General features: G+C 42.6%; 1 protein-coding gene across 14 annotated transcripts in view; it reads left to right on the top strand.

Moving 5' to 3' along the window:
* Positions 1–12,488, top strand: part of Adgrl2 (adhesion G protein-coupled receptor L2) — a 175,793-nt gene extending 163,305 nt beyond the window's left edge. For 7 of the 14 annotated variants that reach the window (XM_029475094.1, XM_029475086.1, XM_029475092.1 and 4 more), the window contains 5 exons: positions 1,684–1,852; positions 4,430–4,558; positions 5,213–5,309; positions 6,920–7,048; positions 10,423–12,488. In XM_029475094.1, the coding sequence (XP_029330954.1) occupies positions 1,684–1,852; positions 4,430–4,558; positions 5,213–5,309; positions 6,920–7,048; positions 10,423–11,177 (1,279 nt within the window). In that variant the 3' untranslated portion in view covers positions 11,178–12,488. Of the gene's footprint in view, positions 1–1,683; positions 1,853–4,429; positions 4,559–5,212; positions 5,310–6,919; positions 7,049–7,273; positions 7,356–10,422 lie in introns of those variants that run through there. The other 7 variants (XM_021157245.2, XM_021157243.2, XM_029475095.1 and 4 more) reach the window with 3 other exon arrangements.
* The last annotated feature ends 5,907 nt before the right edge of the window (positions 12,489–18,395 follow it).

The raw sequence follows: 18,395 nt of genomic DNA, 5'->3' as shown, positions 1-18,395 counted from the left end.
ATGTGATCTAGAGCGGAGAGATTGTTTCTGTGGCTTCGTGGAAATTTCATGTCACAGTAGTGATTTTATCTGAATTTAAAATGCGATTCCAAGCGATTCCTGTTTGCATGGCTGACATGATTATATTAAGTTTGTTTTGTTAAATGACTTTTTGATTTAAGAATTCTGAGCAGTTTCTCCTCCTAATCCTGTTTTCCTAAGAGAATTTACTCTATTACCATTGTTATCTTGAAGATTATCTGTTGTTTTCATGCTAATTAAACAGTGTTTACTTTATCTCAATGTTGAATAAAATCTGCAATATTCTATTTGTGAAAATGCTATCTAATTAACCCAAAATTGATAGCTGTTGATTCATTAAATCAGCTATGGAAGCATTTTCAGACTTATTTTTAAAATGTGACTCTTGATGTGGGATTCAAGGAGATATTAAAGTTGGATATGCCAAGATTGTGAAAATACTATTTTTAATGTTAAAAAAAATGGCAGATCTGTAGTAAGGGTAATTTTTTTTAAATTAGATGTTTTAAATAGGTTAGTGCCAGCCTCATTGCATGCTGCATGGTAAGAGAGAGAGCTAATCCTTAGCTTCTCTCTCTTTTCTTCCCTCTCCTCTTTCTGTCTTCTCACCTATGCCAGTAATTACCGTGTTTGTGATGGCTACTATAATACGGACTTACCTGGGTAAGGCAGAACCCTACATTAACGAACTTCTTATGGCATGATTTATATTTTTTTGCAAATCCGTCAGTATCATGAATTGCTCTTAATTTTTATAGTTATTTTGGAGTATCTAATTTGCTGTAGTATCCTTAAACTGTAATGTGCCTTTATTTTTTTTTAATTGCTTGCCTCTGCATTTTGACTTCCTTAATTTTGACTAATTTATAAAATATATAAATGAGTTCTTATTACTTTCTATTTTAATTCTGTCTAATAATTTTGTTTCTCTTTTCTGCTTATAATGCTTTCTAGCTATGAAGATAATAAGCCATTTATCAAGTAAGATCATTAGTTAGACATGGGATGCAATGACTTTAAACCCTTCTCATTCCGCCCCGTTTTCTGCAGTTATTTTCGCCTTAAGCTATTCATGATGAAATCTCTGCCAGAATATTTTATTTTAAAGTTTTATTTTGAAGTGTGTGTGTGTTTTTTTTAAAATCTCATTTCAGCTAGGTCTTTTTCATACTCTCATCGTAACTTCCTAGGCTCACCTACGACTAGTTTATTAGAGTCTGAAGTTTAGGCTCTCTGTGATTATCTGCCATTTAACCTTTCTGTGGGTGTGTCACTTTATCCGATATCATATGAGTACACCACAGGAAGAAAAATACAGGAGTAAGCTAATTAAGGACTCCTTATTTTCTTCCACTAAAATTCACGTGAAAGGCAATAAAGCCATGGGGGATATTTTACACCTTGCATTTTAATATAGTTTTGGTACCTGTTCATTCTGGAGCGAGAAAAGGCCATACCCGCTGTTGCTGTGCTCACTGGAAGCTGCAGTACTAAAAATGCTCTTCTTTCTTAATCGGTGGAAGGTTAAAGCCAAAAGCTGTTGAATTTGGGTGAACGTAGAGCAAGTCACCCTCTCCTACTGAGTCGTTGCTAAATGAGAAGTTAGTGTGGCTCCCCTCGTTGAACCTGTGTAAATAAAAGCACTCCACTTTCTTTTTCCAGGTCTTGGGTACTTGGCGCGTTTGCCCTGCTGTGTCTCCTGGGCCTCACCTGGTCCTTTGGGTTGCTTTTTGTTAACGAGGAGACTGTTGTCATGGCGTATCTCTTCACCGCCTTTAATGCTTTCCAGGGACTCTTCATTTTCATCTTCCACTGTGCTCTTCAAAAGAAAGTAAGTAAAGGACATCTCTGGGGAGAGGCTCAGTGCCCATGGCCTTGGCCTTGAAAATGGGTTTCTAGAAGATTTCTCCTGAAGCTGGCTTGTTCATAAACAGCGTCATACTTCAATTGTCTGTAATGCCTGTCTAGAAATGTAAGCGTCCACGCAGAGTTGCATAGCAACAGTCATCTTTGAATCTCCGTTTGGAACTGCAGCAAACTAGCTACTTATGTTATGAGTCCTTCTTTGGTGGAAGGGTTTGTGAAATACCAGTGCGTATGTAAAGGCTTACACACACACACACACACACACACACACACACACTACAAGGTTAACTTCAGTCTTAGCTCACTAGCAAGAATGCAGCAGTCCAAAATGAAAATGAATCCAAGGACAAATAGCATTAATTTTTAAAGACCTAGACATGCAAAAGATTAATATTGATGTTGTCTTTGAGAGATTTTGAAAGATCTAAACCAACCGTCATTTAGTGCTTCACCTCTGGTTACATTGTCCTGATTTCCTGCACAGGAAGTGGAGTCAGCAAATACGATTTTGAAAATGAAAGTTGAGGGTGAAAACGTTGAATCTGTAGCTAGAACCAAGGAAACACTTAGCTGTCCTGTAAGTGTAGGCTGCGCTTCTCACCAGAATCGCCCTTCCCCGCCTGCATGTCTGATGGAGTCTTTTGATTCTGTTATTACTAGTTGGTCACTAAATTGAACAGAGAAAGAGAACTGTGAAAGTGAAAACGATTAAGTTTTCAGCCCTGACAAGATGATAGTGTTGTTACTTCCATCCTGTTTGAATAAGCTGTCATTTTGAGATAATGATGGTGGAACTTGAAATACTGACAGATAATGTACAGTCACAGCAATATAGGCATTAGGCAAAACCAACACCGGAGAGTGTTAGTTGGATAAAAGACCATTTTGATTACCATTGTCTTGGTTATACAGCCTTTCAGAGCTACTAATAGCTATTACGTGTGCAGGGAAATTTCCTAAGGTATCCTGTGTTTTAATAGCAGTGTACTTGAAAATCTTAAACGTTGTTCAGGGATATCCTTGGTAAGCACTGTCTTTCGATGTAAAGACATACTATGTAAATGAGCATTCTGCATAAAGCATTCCATCATAGATTGATCGTTTCCCAAAGGCCATGGCCACCAGCTTCGGCGGAAGGCTTAGCCTTCGCTGCAGAAGTCCGAGGAAGGAGGTCGCTTCTGCCTGCGTCTTTGTGATCCTTGGCCATGAAGCGTTCACTGTATTTTTATGTTAATAACTACATTTTAAAAGTATCCTGTGTCCCGCCCTTCTTATGAACATGTCCCACACGGTCTTACATGTGTCTTAGTGGGTGTTGCCATGATAGATTCTTAAGAATGTGACATAAACATGGTTAAGTTGAAAAAAAAGAAAATCAAAGCTTTGTTTTCTGTATGAGTGAGCACAGTAGAGCCCAGGGAATGCGTTGAAAACACACTGCTGCTTATGTTTGTCCTAATACGTATCACTTCGTGAACTGAGAAGGTGACTATGCAATTGTGCTTAGGCTTAGAGAGTCATCTGGTGGCATTAATTTTATAATTTTGGAAAGAGTGTCAGTCTGGACCTTTGTAGGGAAGTAGCAGATTAAATATGAGGAGGGCATGGCCTCAAATGTTTTGTAGTCTACTAGAAAAGATTTTTGTTTTGTCTTCAATTTTTCCTTGGCTATCTTAATTTCAAAATCTAACTCTAATGTACAAAACATGGTTAATCCACCAGAATATGGATACCCCCACCTATCAGCCCCTTCCCACAGCTCCCTCCTCACCTTTAAACCACTCGCTGTCCTCAGGAGAAGCTCCTGTGGCTTGGATCTCCTCACAGCTTGAGGGTTAAGCCAAACTTCCTTCTAGGTTAGCCAATATTTGTGTCTGATCAAGCGTCGGGGAACAGAGCAAGTGACCTGGGCAACAGGTTGCTGCGAACGGAAGCGGCAGGTTAATGTGCTGCGTGCTCGTGGAGTGCAGAGGCGCTGTAGGTTCCACAGATCCCGAATAGACATAGCAGAAAACTGGGGAAACATCCGTCCTATTGGGAAATGTGTGAAAGTGCTACTTCCTAGCTTTCTTCTAGTGCCAAACGCGCCTTGTCCGTGCAATCCAGAAGTCCAGGTATTGACTCCTGAGGAAGGCTAAGCTTATAAAAGATCGGAATGGACTTCCAAATTGGTTATGTACAGACAAGCATTGATGGTGACAGATCTTTTAGATCAATATTTTGCTGAAATAATAGTCACTAACTATTCAGATAGAGCACACCTTTGCTGTATCGCTTTTAATAGGAATTTGTATAATAGTAGCAGACTGCAAAGCTGCTAGATGAGATCTTAAAGCTAACACCGGCCTGTCTTCAGGACGGACAGAGCTTACCTGGGTGACTAATACTTCAGCCCCTTGCATTGAACCTGAGTCGAGTTCATCCTATCTTCTCCTTGGAAGTTTAGCCTCTCTCAGTTGTCTTCATTGCTCATTTAATTAGACAGAGCGGGAGAAGCCAGCACGCTCACAGCAATCCCCTGTCTTGTGCTTATTCAATCCAGGTACGAAAAGAATATGGCAAGTGCTTCAGACACTGGTACTGCTGTGGCGGCCTCCCGACCGAGAGCCCGCACAGCTCTGTGAAGGCATCCACCACCCGCACCAGTGCTCGGTACTCCTCTGGCACACAGGTAACCAAGAGCTTGACAGCGTCTTTAATTAACCTTATTTATAGAAAGCCCGCAGAGAGGTGTTCTGTTTAGACACACTAATTGTTTCCTCCTTGTCCTCATGTAGATAGTTAGTACTGCCCTCTTTTAGGATCTTGATTTCAGTCTCTTCAGTCCCATATGTAGTCTGGGTGTTGAGGTACGAGCATCCTTTTTGAGGAACCCACTTCATTGTGCTCCAAGGTCATCTAGGGACAGTGTTTAGTAGGCATCACAAGTCATTGAATAATTCTCCACTTTAAAGAAGGCCATAAAATACCATGTAAGAAAGGAAGCTGAAAACTAGGTGTGGTGATACAGGCCCATAATCCCAGCCCTAGCGAGATGGAGGCAGAAAATTCATGAGCGTCCATGGCTACAGAGTGAGTTGAGGCCAGATCGGCCTCCATAAGCCCGGTCACAATAAGTAAATAAACAAACTAACAGACCCACTGAGTTGATTAGATTAAAGATCACACAGCCTGTAGAAGAGGAACAGGGCAGTATTGCTGTCCTCATTTTTGAAGGCCCAAACTCCAGTTACTACTAATGATTCAGGGTGGATCAATGTGTTGTCCGTGAGGGACGCGCAGGAAGTGAAGGTAATGTGCTTGTCTTGCTGTTTGGTATTAACAGAGCCGTATAAGAAGGATGTGGAATGACACCGTGAGGAAGCAGTCTGAATCGTCTTTTATCTCAGGTGACATCAATAGCACTTCTACCCTTAACCAAGGTCAGTTAACGGGGGAATCGAGGGGACAGCGTGAAGGTTGTGCTTGTGCGAGCTTAGACTGAGGGAATCCAGGGGCCAGCGTGATACAGCCTGAAGGTTGCTTGTGTGAGCTTAGACTAACTCTAGAGGAAATACACCCTTCTTGCCCGTGGGCTTAGATCACCAGTTATTAAACTTTGGGGGTCAACTTAGAACATCAGTCATCAAAGTATGTGTAGATTTATTTTATGTCCATAAGATAGATAGAAGATATCATTGAAAGCTCCACATTAACAGAACATGGGTGGAGAAATTAGTTGTGGAAAGTGTACCTTGTTACAGAGCAAAAGGTTTCTCCGATTAGCGCATACTGTCCTTTCTAAGTCATCTAGGCAAGTTTGTCTTCCTTTAGGTTCTACTAGAAGTAAGGTAACCACTATTTATGTAAAATGGTGCTGATTCACATTGAAAATTTACAGAGTTCTGGCAAAGATCCTTTATTTTCTATTTCTAGAGTAAATATTAAGTGGCAAACCACTTGGAGTAAATTAATATGCGTGGAAGTATATAAACCAGGTTCCCCCATAGAGTCCCATGGATTGAGTAGAGTCAACTTAGATGTGTAATATGAACCATTTTAGTTCCTAAAGGGTAAAGGTCACCAATGTAGGAGCTTAGCAAGATTAAGGCACGAATTTGAAAACCACAGGTTCTTCCAAATAGAATTTAGGCCATTTTAGTCAAGTGTGGAGAATTGGCATTATCTTAAGTTTTGATTTAGTGCTCTGTGATAGATAGAACTGCCATGGCCGAGGTTCAGCTGTGTGTGGAAAGGGTATCTGTATGACATCCATACCAGCCTAATTTTGACCTCGTTTGACTCACATTACGTTAGTGGCGCAAAGGTGTCTGGCTTAGCGGTTTCAGTGAGTGCAGTCTCCGAAGCACCTTTGCCCAGGGTTCCCGTAATTCTGTGGACATAATTGTCACCTAGGAAAGTTTTAGACTCGCTTCTGAAACCTGGCACCTGAGAGTACTGAACAAACATGCTTGTCCCGGTCTAATAATTCTTGTGCCCCTCCCTCCCCCGCCCCCACCAGCATGTGTGCTTTTGCCTTTAATGAGTGCAGCCTTTTGCAGTTTGCCGTCCTTCTGACATGTCTGTGGAAGCTGCTCTCCCCCCTGCTTGTGTGCAAGTCAGTATTAACACAGATGTTTTCATGAGGGACGGTCCCACACCTGTAAGTCTGAACGTCTGAGGTTCCCTCTGCTGGGCCTTGGTGGTTAGGGTTTTAATATTAAGCAGTAGCATCATGAAGTCTAATGTTGATCTCCATGCATTTAATTGGCATTTTTGTTTAAGAGTGATTTTGTATAAATCAGTAAATGTCATTCTCAGCAGGTGTTTACTTGGGAGACTTAGAAAGCACCTGCGAATTACCGGAATTTCACTTCCCTCTCCCCTCTCTCCTCCAAATTAGTAGTTCAAATAGAGTCAGGAAAATTCCGGCGGGCGGCGGCAGACTTGCCGTGGCCAGCCCTGCCCACTGCCCGATGAATGAAGTGAAAGTACTGCAACCGTAATCCTGAAACAAGCGCTGACGGACTCTTTCTCTGTTTCTTTGCTTTAGGGATGACTGGCAATTACCTACTAACAAACCCTCTTCTCCGGCCCCACGGCACTAACAACCCCTATAACACACTGCTCGCTGAAACCGTTGTATGTAATGCCCCTTCAGCTCCTGTGTTTAACTCGCCAGGTGTGCTTACACTTACAAATAAAACTATCTTTCTGTGCTGCTAAACAGAGCTCTGAGCCTATTTCTAAAATAACTCATTGCTATACATTTATTATTCTTTACCTCTTTACTTTCTCAAATTAAGAAGGAAGGTGTCGCCCACGCCAGGCATGTAAAACTGCACTATATTATAGTCAGAGCCCCGTCGGGATAGGTTTGCAGTAACTGTCCATGTTTTTGACACAGGTGGCATAAATCTTAATATATTATTACAGGACTGACATCACATGGTCCGAGAGCCCATCTTCAAGATTTATATCATTTAGAGGTATCCTATCTATATAATATATTGTTCAGTTGACTCTAAACCTTGCTGACAAATTTTGCTTCTGGAATGAGCTAGCTGAAGATAATTTGGATGTCTGGGTGTGGAGAGCTACGCCCGGCATTATCAGTAGAATCAAACTATAGTATAGTGCAGCTTTATGTAGTTTTCCTGTTCTTTGGGTGGTTCAGGAACTATTCAGTCAGTCTGTATCCCCTGCTTTGAATAGGGGGAGGGTGGAGGTTTCACTCACTGGTCCTGTCTACTGTATTTGCTAGCTTATTAAAAACCAATTTACGGGTAATTTTAAGATCTTGGTAAATTTTAACATATGGTTAAACCTAGCTTATAATGCTTGTGAGTAACAAGTGTAATTAAACAGAGCCTTTTGTTTCCGGTTTGTCTGTTGTTTCTGTTCTCCTTGCGATTCCTGGGTAACGTAACCGCAGCTTCTCTTTTCATTTTTCTTTTTCCCTCACTTTCCTCACGCTCTCCTCTAGCAACCTACAGAGAGACAAGTATGGGAGTCAAACTTAACTTTGCCTATCAAATGTAAATTTTTTCAGCATGATTTTTAACGGGCACAATTAAAACGTACCTAGCAGTCATGAAGTAGACTCAGCGGGCAAGTGGTTCACAATTTGCAACCAAAAAGAAAAAAAAAATTACCAAATTCCAGCAGTGCATCTGTGTGCTGGCTTTCAGTAGTCCTAGAGGTCTGTAGCAGACGCTGTCCACACTGAAGTCTGTGTAATGCTGAAATAATTTGCTCTAGAAAGCCTGAAGTACTGTCAGCCAAAATGCTTAATAATTGACTTATCATTTCTGCATTCCCACAGTAATCTTGCTACAGGCTATGCAAAGTCTTCAAGTGAATTACCTGAACATGGGCAGAGAGAGATGCCTCTTCCAAACCAGAGAAGTCTTAAATCTGCAGTCTATCATAGAAAACACCTTTTGAGTTATACCCAGCGTCTATTATTTCACACTTTGGGAGCCATGATAGAAAGGAGATAAAGCAAAACGATTGACCCTCATCGCAGGGGAAACGAATGCCGGCATCTTGGCCGTGTGGCAACCAGAGAGTGCTCAGAGTGTTCTAAACGTAGCCTTAAACGGGAGCGTGCATGCGTACTTACTTGAGGGACCCCAACCCGAGTAGATAACAGTCGCAGCGTCATTCCGTAGTAGCACACTGAGCATGCTGTAAAAGGAACTGGCGCCTTTTCCGAAGGTAGAGAACAAGTCTTTATAAAACAGTGAGTGACAGGCGAGCACCCCCCAACCCCCGCACCCTCTGTTCCCACGGGGGCTAAGGCCGGCTCGGCTCGGCCTTTGATCAGTATTGGTCATGAAGCCCGGACCATCCACAGACGTGGTTTTTTGAAGGGCGTTGTTTTCTAAGATAACTGCAGCTTTAAGAGTGGAGTGAGCATTGAGGAGACCACTCCTCCTCCTCCTCTGAGAATGAGTTTTCCCGACCCTCTCCAAGCCTTGCATACAATGCAGCAGCCTCACAGTGGCCAGCCTCATTCCGTAGCCTCATGCCACTCCGTTGATTTGCTTATTTATTTATTTATTTATTTATTTATTTTTAATTTTCTTTTCAGACCTCTCTGTAGACAGACGCTTTTTGTTTCTCCCCTTTAGGGCTTTGAGGTTGAAGAACCTAATTCAATCCCCATCGTGTACACCATTTAATTTCCTCTCCCTTTTTCCCATTTGCTATCACTGTGACGTCTTAGTTTACATGTCTCTGTGTCTGTTGAAAATACAACTCCTATTCAAATACCGCATGTGGCCATCTATCCTTCCCTCCTGAATCTCTCTTCATATCACAAGCAGATGTATCCAATCTCTCATTCTTTTAATAATAATAATAATTTAAAAAAACTATTAGCCAAAGCTGACACCTTCTCCCATTCCATAGTTAATATCGCTTCTTGGTTTAATTTCTGTGACCCATACTTAGGAACCCTCTAACATTTCTGCATTTGCCCTCCATACCTACGGTGTCTCTGGGCCAGTCTTGCACTGTAGTCTCTGCTGGATCATTGGGTACTGTCACTGTGACTGATGCAGTCTGCAGGGCTGCGGGCCAACTTTGACCTTTCGAAGCCCAAGGCCATTGCTATTAAACATACCATTAAGTAACAAACACAACTCAAAATAACGAGAAGTCCTCAATGAAAAGTCAAGGCTGCTTTTGCTGGGAATCTAATTTGTTGAACCCTTGCTCTGACTAAGTTGCTGAAGCTTAGAAATTCTTCATCATGTTACAATAAATCATTTTACTTTCTTTTATATATCAGCTACTCTTAGGCCAGATAGCCTGAGCAGACAGACATAATGTGAGTTGTCCAGAGTGAGTCACCCCACCTGCTGTCTGTCTTGTTGTTGGATGGTGCTTGTGGACCCTGGTCCTGTCAGTATGAAAGATGCCTGACTCTGTCCCACATGAATTCCTTGTATCTGTCCATTTTTTTTTCCCATTCCCCTTTTTTGTTTAACTTCATCTCCAGACAAAAGGAAATGTTAGAACGTTGTTTAAAAATTGCTTGCCAGTCCTGTGGGCTTCTGTTGTACGTTGCCTTTTTGGTTTCTGTTATGTGGCTTGTTCCTTTTTTAATTTAGTGTTGTTTAGGACAAATTCTGTTGATTTTATTTTATGAGCCATGGTCTTGTACTTTAAAACGTAAACGTCACTTACAAATTTGCTTTGCATTAACTATGCAAGGGCATGGAGCGAAGTCTTGTTTGTAAACGTGTCAAAAATTGGACTAAACCCTGATTGATGAACTTCTGTGTCCCCCCAAATTGATAAAGTAATATACTGTCTGCCATTTTCCCTCCCTGGAAAACAGTATCGTTTTTATAACACTTCTTCCTGTTATCTAAGGGTTGCAACTGTTTACCGTTGGGAATGCGGGAAAGCCGTGCACCATTGGCGTGCTAGGTTTCAAATTCAACTTTGTCCTGAACGACATTAAAACATTTTGTATAGGAAAAGTGAAGTTTCTTGAGGAAGGCGCAGAGGCAGTAACGGTAACCCCGCCCTTTTCTGTTGCAGGACATTCACTGAACAATGCCCGGGACACAAGTGCCATGGATACTCTACCGCTAAATGGTAACTTCAACAACAGCTATTCCCTGCGCAAGGCGGACTACCACGACGGCGTGCAGGTCGTGGACTGTGGACTAAGTCTGAACGACACCGCGTTTGAGAAAATGATCATTTCCGAGTTAGTGCACAACAACCTCCGGGGCGGCAACAAAACCCACAACTTGGAGCTCAAGCTCCCAGTTAAACCTGTGATTGGCGGCAGCAGCAGTGAAGATGACGCGATTGTGGCTGACGCCTCATCTTTGATGCATGGTGACAACCCAGGGCTGGAGTTCCGCCACAAAGAGCTGGAGGCGCCGCTCATCCCCCAGCGGACTCACTCGCTTCTGTACCAACCCCAGAAAAAAGTGAAGCCGGAGGCAACAGACAGCTACGTCTCCCAGCTGACGGCCGAGGCCGACGACCACCTCCAGTCCCCCAACAGAGACTCTCTGTACACGAGCATGCCCAACCTAAGAGACTCTCCCTACCCGGAGAGCAGCCCAGACATGGCAGAGGACCTGTCTCCCTCCAGGAGGAGTGAGAACGAGGACATTTACTATAAAAGTATGCCCAACCTTGGAGCTGGCCGCCAGCTCCAGATGTGCTACCAGATCAGCAGGGGCAATAGCGATGGTTACATCATTCCCATTAACAAAGAAGGGTGCATCCCGGAGGGGGACGTCAGGGAAGGACAGATGCAGCTGGTGACAAGTCTTTAGTAGTACAGCTAAGGAATTCCTAGGGCCACATGCAAGTATTAATTGATAGAGACGCTGCCAGCGGGGCCCTGCAGCTCCCTCCAACACGGCCAGAAGACTCGGCTCTGTTGGCCCATGGTTCTCCACTTGTAGTAAAACAGATCAGACTGAACCTCACAGTTCTGTGAATTTTTATAAAACATGCAAAAACTTTGTATATACACAGAGTATACTAAATTGAATTATTTGTTACAAAGAAAAAAGAAATGCCAACCAGGTATTTTACGTTTCTGCTGCTGTGTAGAGAGATTGTAAAACAAACAAGAGACCCTCCCGGCCATGTTCCTTGCGGCAGTTGGTGAACTGAGTCTGTAAATAGGGCCCTACCGGTTTTTTTTTTGTTTTGTTTTGTTTTTTGTAGGCCTGCATTGTATTATATACAAGACGTAGGCTTTAAGATCCTGTGGGACAAATTGACTGTATCTTCCTTTTCCTGACAAGACTTGGAAAAGCAGGAGAGAGATTCTGCACCCGTTTGCACTTCCCTGCAAACCTTTTACATTACGGCAACAACTGAAACCATGTCGAACCAGTAGCAATCAAGCCACAGGCCTTATTTCATGTTTCCTCAACTGTACAATGAACTATTCTCATGAAAAAAAATGGCTAAAGAAATTATATTTTGTTCTATTGCTAGGGTAAAATAAATACATTTGTGTCCAACTAAAAGTATCATTAAAATAATTTTAAAAGAGTTTGGAGAAAATATTGTGTCGAGCTCTTGGTTGCACAAAATAGGCTATGTTTCTTCTTCTACCCGTCATGGTGACCTCTGCCCATCTTTGTTGATTTCCCACTGTAGACGGCGTCTGCTGCGGCCACTTAGACCCCTTTCTTACATTTAAATTTCTTATTGCCAAAAGAGTGTGTTTCATGGGGAGAAAACTCTTTGAAGTCCTGCCATGCCTTGCACAAATGTGGGGAAATCTGGAGGTCTTGAGTCAACCCTCTGTTTATTCTGGAACAGAGGGCGAAGGGGTCACTGGGCACTTCTCACAAACTTTCTAGTGAACAAAAGGTGCCTATTCTTTTTTAAAAAATAAAATAAAAATAAAATAAAACAGAAATATTACTCTTCCATATTCCTTCTGGCTATATTTAGTAATTAATTTATTTTATGGTAAAGTTCTAATGACATGTAAATTGTTTCAGCAAAGCTCTGCTCTTCTTTCAAGCCCTTTGTGTAAAGCTGTTAATAATGAGCCTATTACTAATATCCAGTGTAAAGTTTAACACGGTTTGACAGTAAATAAATGTGAATTTTTTCAAGTAGTAACGTGCACTTTTATGTATGTTAAGCAATAGACTCGACCAAGGTGGTCCTTTCCAATCCCATCTCCTCCCTCTGCTTAGACTCAGACTGTAACCATAGTTACATATAAGAATGCAAGCAAGTTGGCCCGCTTATCCTTTGCAGTGAGAAGAAGAATAGATTTGTATCCTAATTATCTCTCCTACAGAGACAAAAATCTGTAAAATGAGTTGTAGTGGGAACTAAAATTTTGTAAAAATAAATGAAGGATTATAATTCTAACACTGAATTTGAACAGAAAAATATACCTGAATTTTTTTCTCCCTTCAATAGATTTCTGAGTATTGTGCAAAGGATAGATTCCTGAAACATATGCTCCCAACTTATGAATTGTTAAAAATAGACTGCTCAGAGTGGCGAGGTCTGTAATGATGGAAAGCTCTTGCTCCAAATGCAAGCCTTACAAGTGACTTTCCATGGACAGATCTTTCTGGTTTGTAACGTTATCATCTCTACCCCCGTCTTCCCAAGTTTGGTCTTCTCAGATGCTTCTCAGTGAGACATCACTTTACAGGGACGCAGTGGGATGTGCCTACGGAGTTTTAAAAGGATATCTTTTTCTCTAGAAATATTTATTTTAGGATATGTGTGTGAGTATTTTGTCTGTATGTGTGTCTGTACCACATACATGCCTACTACACTCAGAGGCCAGAAACGACTACTGGGTCCCCCGAAACTGTAGTTACAGACAGCTGTGAGCTACCATGTGGGTACTGGGAATTGACTGAGTCCTCTGGAAGAGCAGCTGAACTTCTGAGCCATCTCTGGAGCTGCAAGAGAATAATTTCCAAACTTGTATTCACATAGCTCATGGAGGGCACAGTAGACCCTGGAAATGTTTGAAGACAAACCATAAGGTTGCATACCGTCAATACCCAAGGGGAAACTGCCATCAGAAGCTCAGGGTCCAGGCTTTACCATCTCTGGAGAAAGAGTCCATGTGATTCGTTGGCTGAAATGCCCTGTGTTTATGAAACTGTTTGCTGGAAGAGGGTGTTGCAAAAGCGGGCATTGGCATTTCAGCCTTGTTGCATTTTCTATTTAGAGTCTTAAACTCCACACTAACTTTTGCATATAAACTAGACAGCATCAGTCTGCTTTCATCACGAATTTGGACAAGAAAATACTAAGAAAAGGAAAGGTCGGGTGGGCTATTCAATTAGCCCCATTTGTCTCTCTTCCAAGTCGGTTCTCAGAACCCAGAAAGAACGAGAACAAGTGCTTGATGTCTAAGCGCTTAGTGGTCTGTCTATAAAAATCATTTCTCACTAGTCTTTACCCCAAACAATACAATTGGGAAATTCTCTCATCTTTGCTGCCAAAATGTTTTTAAAACAAACGGAAAGGAGTCTGTATATGTTGCTTCTCACCCCTTATAGGATTCTTCCTAGCACAAGGTGGTTTTTATGTTTAAAATTAGGAATCTAGCGGCTAGACGTGTGTGTGTGTGTGTGTGTGTGTGTGCACGCGCGCGCTGTGAGCACATACACATGTGCGTGCACGGGCACTCTTACATGTTGTATGGATGGACATATGTCTGTCTGAAGTTAACTTTAAGGTGCCTTTGTTAATTACTTCACTCTGTTTTTGAGAGAGGATCTCCCTGAATTCGGAGCTCATCACTTTAGAGAGAATTCCCTTGCTGCAGTACTGGGGTTACAAGCACAGGCTGGGATCTCAACTGATGTCCTCGGGCCTGTGTAGCAGTCACTGAGCCATAGCCCCAACCCCGAACTTTTTTAAGAAAAAAAAATGCTAATGGCTTTTTTTATTTGTCCACTTGCTTTAAGTCTGCTCAAATACTCCTGGCTACACAGTTCTTACATCCCTGGGATATTGTTTGTCTTGATGGGTTTGTAATTTATAATATTGCTCTACCCTCGCTTTCCCTGGGCATAACTCCTCTTTGTCTGGTAATAAGGAGAATGCTGTCGTCTGTTTATCTTAGATGTGCTTGATAGCAGTTGTACTCCGTTCACGTTCACTTTGAATGCTTTTATAGACGGTTACACAGAAGCTGATACAAGTTGTGTAGATATGGTGGCAGGTCTGCTTCAGTCACGTTCATTAGAGGTAGTCTGGTAGCCAGTAAAACTGATTATTAGAATGAAAACCATCACTTGCAATCACACCACACACACACACACACAAAGGAAAAAAAACAGGACAAATTCCTTGCATGTTTGCATAAGAGCAAATTTCATGTGCCTTTTTTTCCCTGCGGGCAGAAGAAAGATGTTCAAGACGGTTCATGTATTCAGATGAGTGGAGCAAGGGGTGATGTATGTGTCTCTGAACTCAAGCTTGAAAGTTGGGCTTTCAGCTGAACTTTACTCTGCTTCCATGGGGTGGGATGGGCCCAAATATTTGAACTATAACATTTTTACTCCTTATAATTTTTCTTAAAAAATAAAATAAAACAAAAACTTGAAAGGCTTACCTCCCAGCAGGCTTCCTGGAAGGAAGCCAGCTTGTCTTATTTCTTGACCCTGAAGTTTTCTCTAAGGATGGTCCTCCCCACCACATTTCACAAAGAGAACAGTTCCAGATCACCCGCTTCCCGGCAAATGACTGCATTGAATCTCAAGCTTCAGTAGGAAAAGTTACTGGCAAGTGGGAAAAAAATAAATGAGGCTGCTTCCCAGGGCAATAAAACCAAGATGTTTTGGGTGAGCGTGCCTCCCAGGTGCCCCTGCTTTGGGAAAGAGCACACACAGACCACAGCATGAGCCTTGAGTTTGGATGGCTAGCACTGGATCTGGGATACACTGTGCTGGTCTGCACTACTGTTCACGGTGGGAATTTCTGTTGGGTCAGATGACATCTCCAAAGGACTATACACATGGTTAGCTGAGACCACCACCAAGCCGGGAAATGTGACCGTCTGGCGGTTGGTTAGAGCATCTTCAAGCAACAAGTGCTCTGCCCACATTACCTGTGCGTCCTAGGGGAAGTATTTAGTACTAGTGGGAACTGACAGGTACCCAAAGTTCATCTCGAAGGTCATGTGGCCACTGACCTGAGCTAGTCCATCCAGAGAGGCATCTTCCTGTCAAAAACAAACAAAACATGAACAATAACTTTGACATTCCCAGGTGATTAATGTGTGTCTTTTTCAATAGACCTCTCCTAGCTCTCTGGCATCCCTCTCCCACCCCCACCACCCACCTCCCGAAGGCATTCCTGCTCTTCTCAGAAGTCCTGACGGGCAGGTTTGATTTTAAAAGCCTATTGTTTCTAGAAGTTTTTTTTTCTAAATGGGGTGCACGATGTCATTATGTTTACAGGCCTTAGTGTTACAGACAAGTGTTTGAAATTAGAACTAATACCTAGAAAAGCCAGTGCTTGTGAGCTTATTACACTCTTGACCTGCTATAGATCACACACACACACACACACACACACACACACACACACACACTTCTGCCCATCTTTCTATTCTGTGCCCATTGAAGCTGAAAGATAAAAACCTTGTGGAGATATTCAAAAGGCATCGCTATCCTTAAGCCAGCCAGTGCTGTGAGCCTAAGAGACCAATGGCGACTGAGCAGTCTGTGGATAGTTTTTCACCAGCAGTTTTGAATCATGAGTCAGAATTCGGCTCTTGAAAGAAGCATTTTAGCATTCCCAGCCACGTGGCTTTCTTATTTGACTTTATTGGGGGGGAAAAAAAGGAAGAAAGAAAAAAATTCTTTGCTCTCTCTTAAAAGAACTGCAGGGACAAAAATGGAGAAGAGACTGAGGGAATGGCAGTTCAGTGACCGGCCCAACTTGGGATCCATCTCAAGGGGAGGCTACAAGGCCTGACACTATTACTGATGCTATGGTGTGCTTACAGACAGGAGCCTAGCATGGCTACCCCTGAGAGGCCCAACAAGCAGCTGACTGAGACAGAAGCAGATACTTACACCCAACCAATGGACTGAAGCGGGGGACCTCTGTGGTTGAATGAGGGAAAGGCTGGAAGAAGCTGAGGAGAAAGAAGATCAGCAGTTTCAAGTAACCTGGCCCCCTGAGTGTTTTATAAAAAGATAAGGGGAGGGAATATGTTTTGGGTGGAGGCATAGTCAGGTGTGAGGAAAGAGAGTGCCTCCTGGGGTGCCCATGCTGAGGCATCCCTTCCCCCTGAGGGGCCAGCCACATGAAGAATAGAGTTTATTCAGGGTATGGGGAGGGGAGTTGAGAGGATAGTAAGTAGAGACAGAGAAAGGCAGAGAGAGAGAGAGAGAGAGAGAGAGAGAGAGAGAGAGAAGAATACATGAAGAGAGAGGGGGAGAGGAACAAGAGGAAAGACCAAGAGAGCAAGAAGGCAAAGAGAGCAGAGGGGCCAAGCATCCCCTTTTATAGTGAGTCAGGCACACCTGGCTGTTGCCAGGTAATTGTGGGGCAGAGCCTAGACAAAATGCTACCACCAGCAGCCAGGCATCATACACTAGCTGGTCCCAGGCCCAACACAGACAGCAGAAGACTGCCTGGTCTGACCTCAGTGAGAGAAGAGACACTTAACCCTAGAATGACTTGAGACCCCAGGGAATAGAGAGGCCTGGTGGGGTGAGGGTGGGGACATCCTCTTGGAGGTGGGAGGAGGAATGGAATGAGGAACTGCTGGAGAGGAATAATGACGAGACTGTCAAAAAGATAAAAAAATATTAATAAATAAATAAATAAGGCTGACCAGGACCACAGAGATCCAGCAGGAGCAATTATGATAGCTGTGAGAGGGTGTTGACCAGAATAAAGGCTCACTGGTGGTTTTGTCACAAAGTATCAATCATAATGAATAGTCAGCTTTTACACACAAACATAGGCTGTCTGATGTTTAAAAGATACCCTGAGAAGTTTTGTGGCATCAGTGTTTCATGTTGGAGCAGGAATATATTTGCCACCATGTGCCTCTTCATATTCATAGTAGCTGAGGGAACAGCTGGCTGGCTGCGTCCTAAACACTGCGCGCTTGTTTGGTTCAGTTCTCTCCCCAGTCCTCTGAGAGTTTTCATTTCCTACGTTTACAGGGAAAAGAAGAAGAAAAAGAGGAAGAAAGAAAGAAAGAAAGAAAGAAAGTTAGTTCTCAAGGGTTCCTAGTTAGCAAATGACATCATACACTTCAGATGTCTTCTTTGACTGAGTCTTGACATGACATCTGACCAACTCTGATTTGCTTGGAGGTCAGAGAAGATCCCCTCTCTCCTGGTTTGGCCTCTGCCTTCAATCAGAGACTGGCTGTCTGTTGCTTTTGAGTCCACAGAGCTGGAAAAGTAAATGAACTGGAGACAGTTTCTGAGGTACAAACTCCTGGTAAAGATAGCCTACACAGCTAAAACAAAACAAAACAAAAAACAATAAACACAAAAACACTTCCCGGAAGCAGATCCGTTAACCAGGTTGGAAGTCAAATGTGATGCTGGTTATTGATTTATTACTTTGGCTGTAACTTGATCAAAAAATCTCCAGGAAGCACATGGGAGGCAGAGGCAGGCCGATTTCTGAGTTCGAGGCCAGCCTGGTCTACAGAGTGAGTTCCAGGACAGCCAGGGCTATACAGAGAAACCCTGTCTCAAAACAAAACAAAACAAAACAAAACAAAACAAAACAAAACAAAACAAATCTCCAGGAAGAAGCTGTAATGTAGGGAAAATATGAAGATTTGAGTCACAGCATCCAGTTTTTGATCTTCCCTTGACTAATAAGATAACTACTTAACCATTTGCAGTTGAGTCAAAACACCCACCCTCCCCCCACCACACACACACACACAAAACTAAGATTATAAAGATTTTATTTTTATTTCCCTGTACAACCAAGCACTAAACCCCATAAAAGCTGTGTGAAGGAAATCGCAGTACCTCGGCTTCCTTATGCTCCTTATG

This window comes from Mus caroli, chromosome 3, assembly GCF_900094665.2.
Source record: "Mus caroli chromosome 3, CAROLI_EIJ_v1.1, whole genome shotgun sequence".
In the NCBI taxonomy this organism is placed as follows: domain Eukaryota; kingdom Metazoa; phylum Chordata; class Mammalia; order Rodentia; family Muridae; genus Mus; species Mus caroli.
This window is presented reverse-complemented; position numbering and strand designations above follow the sequence as displayed.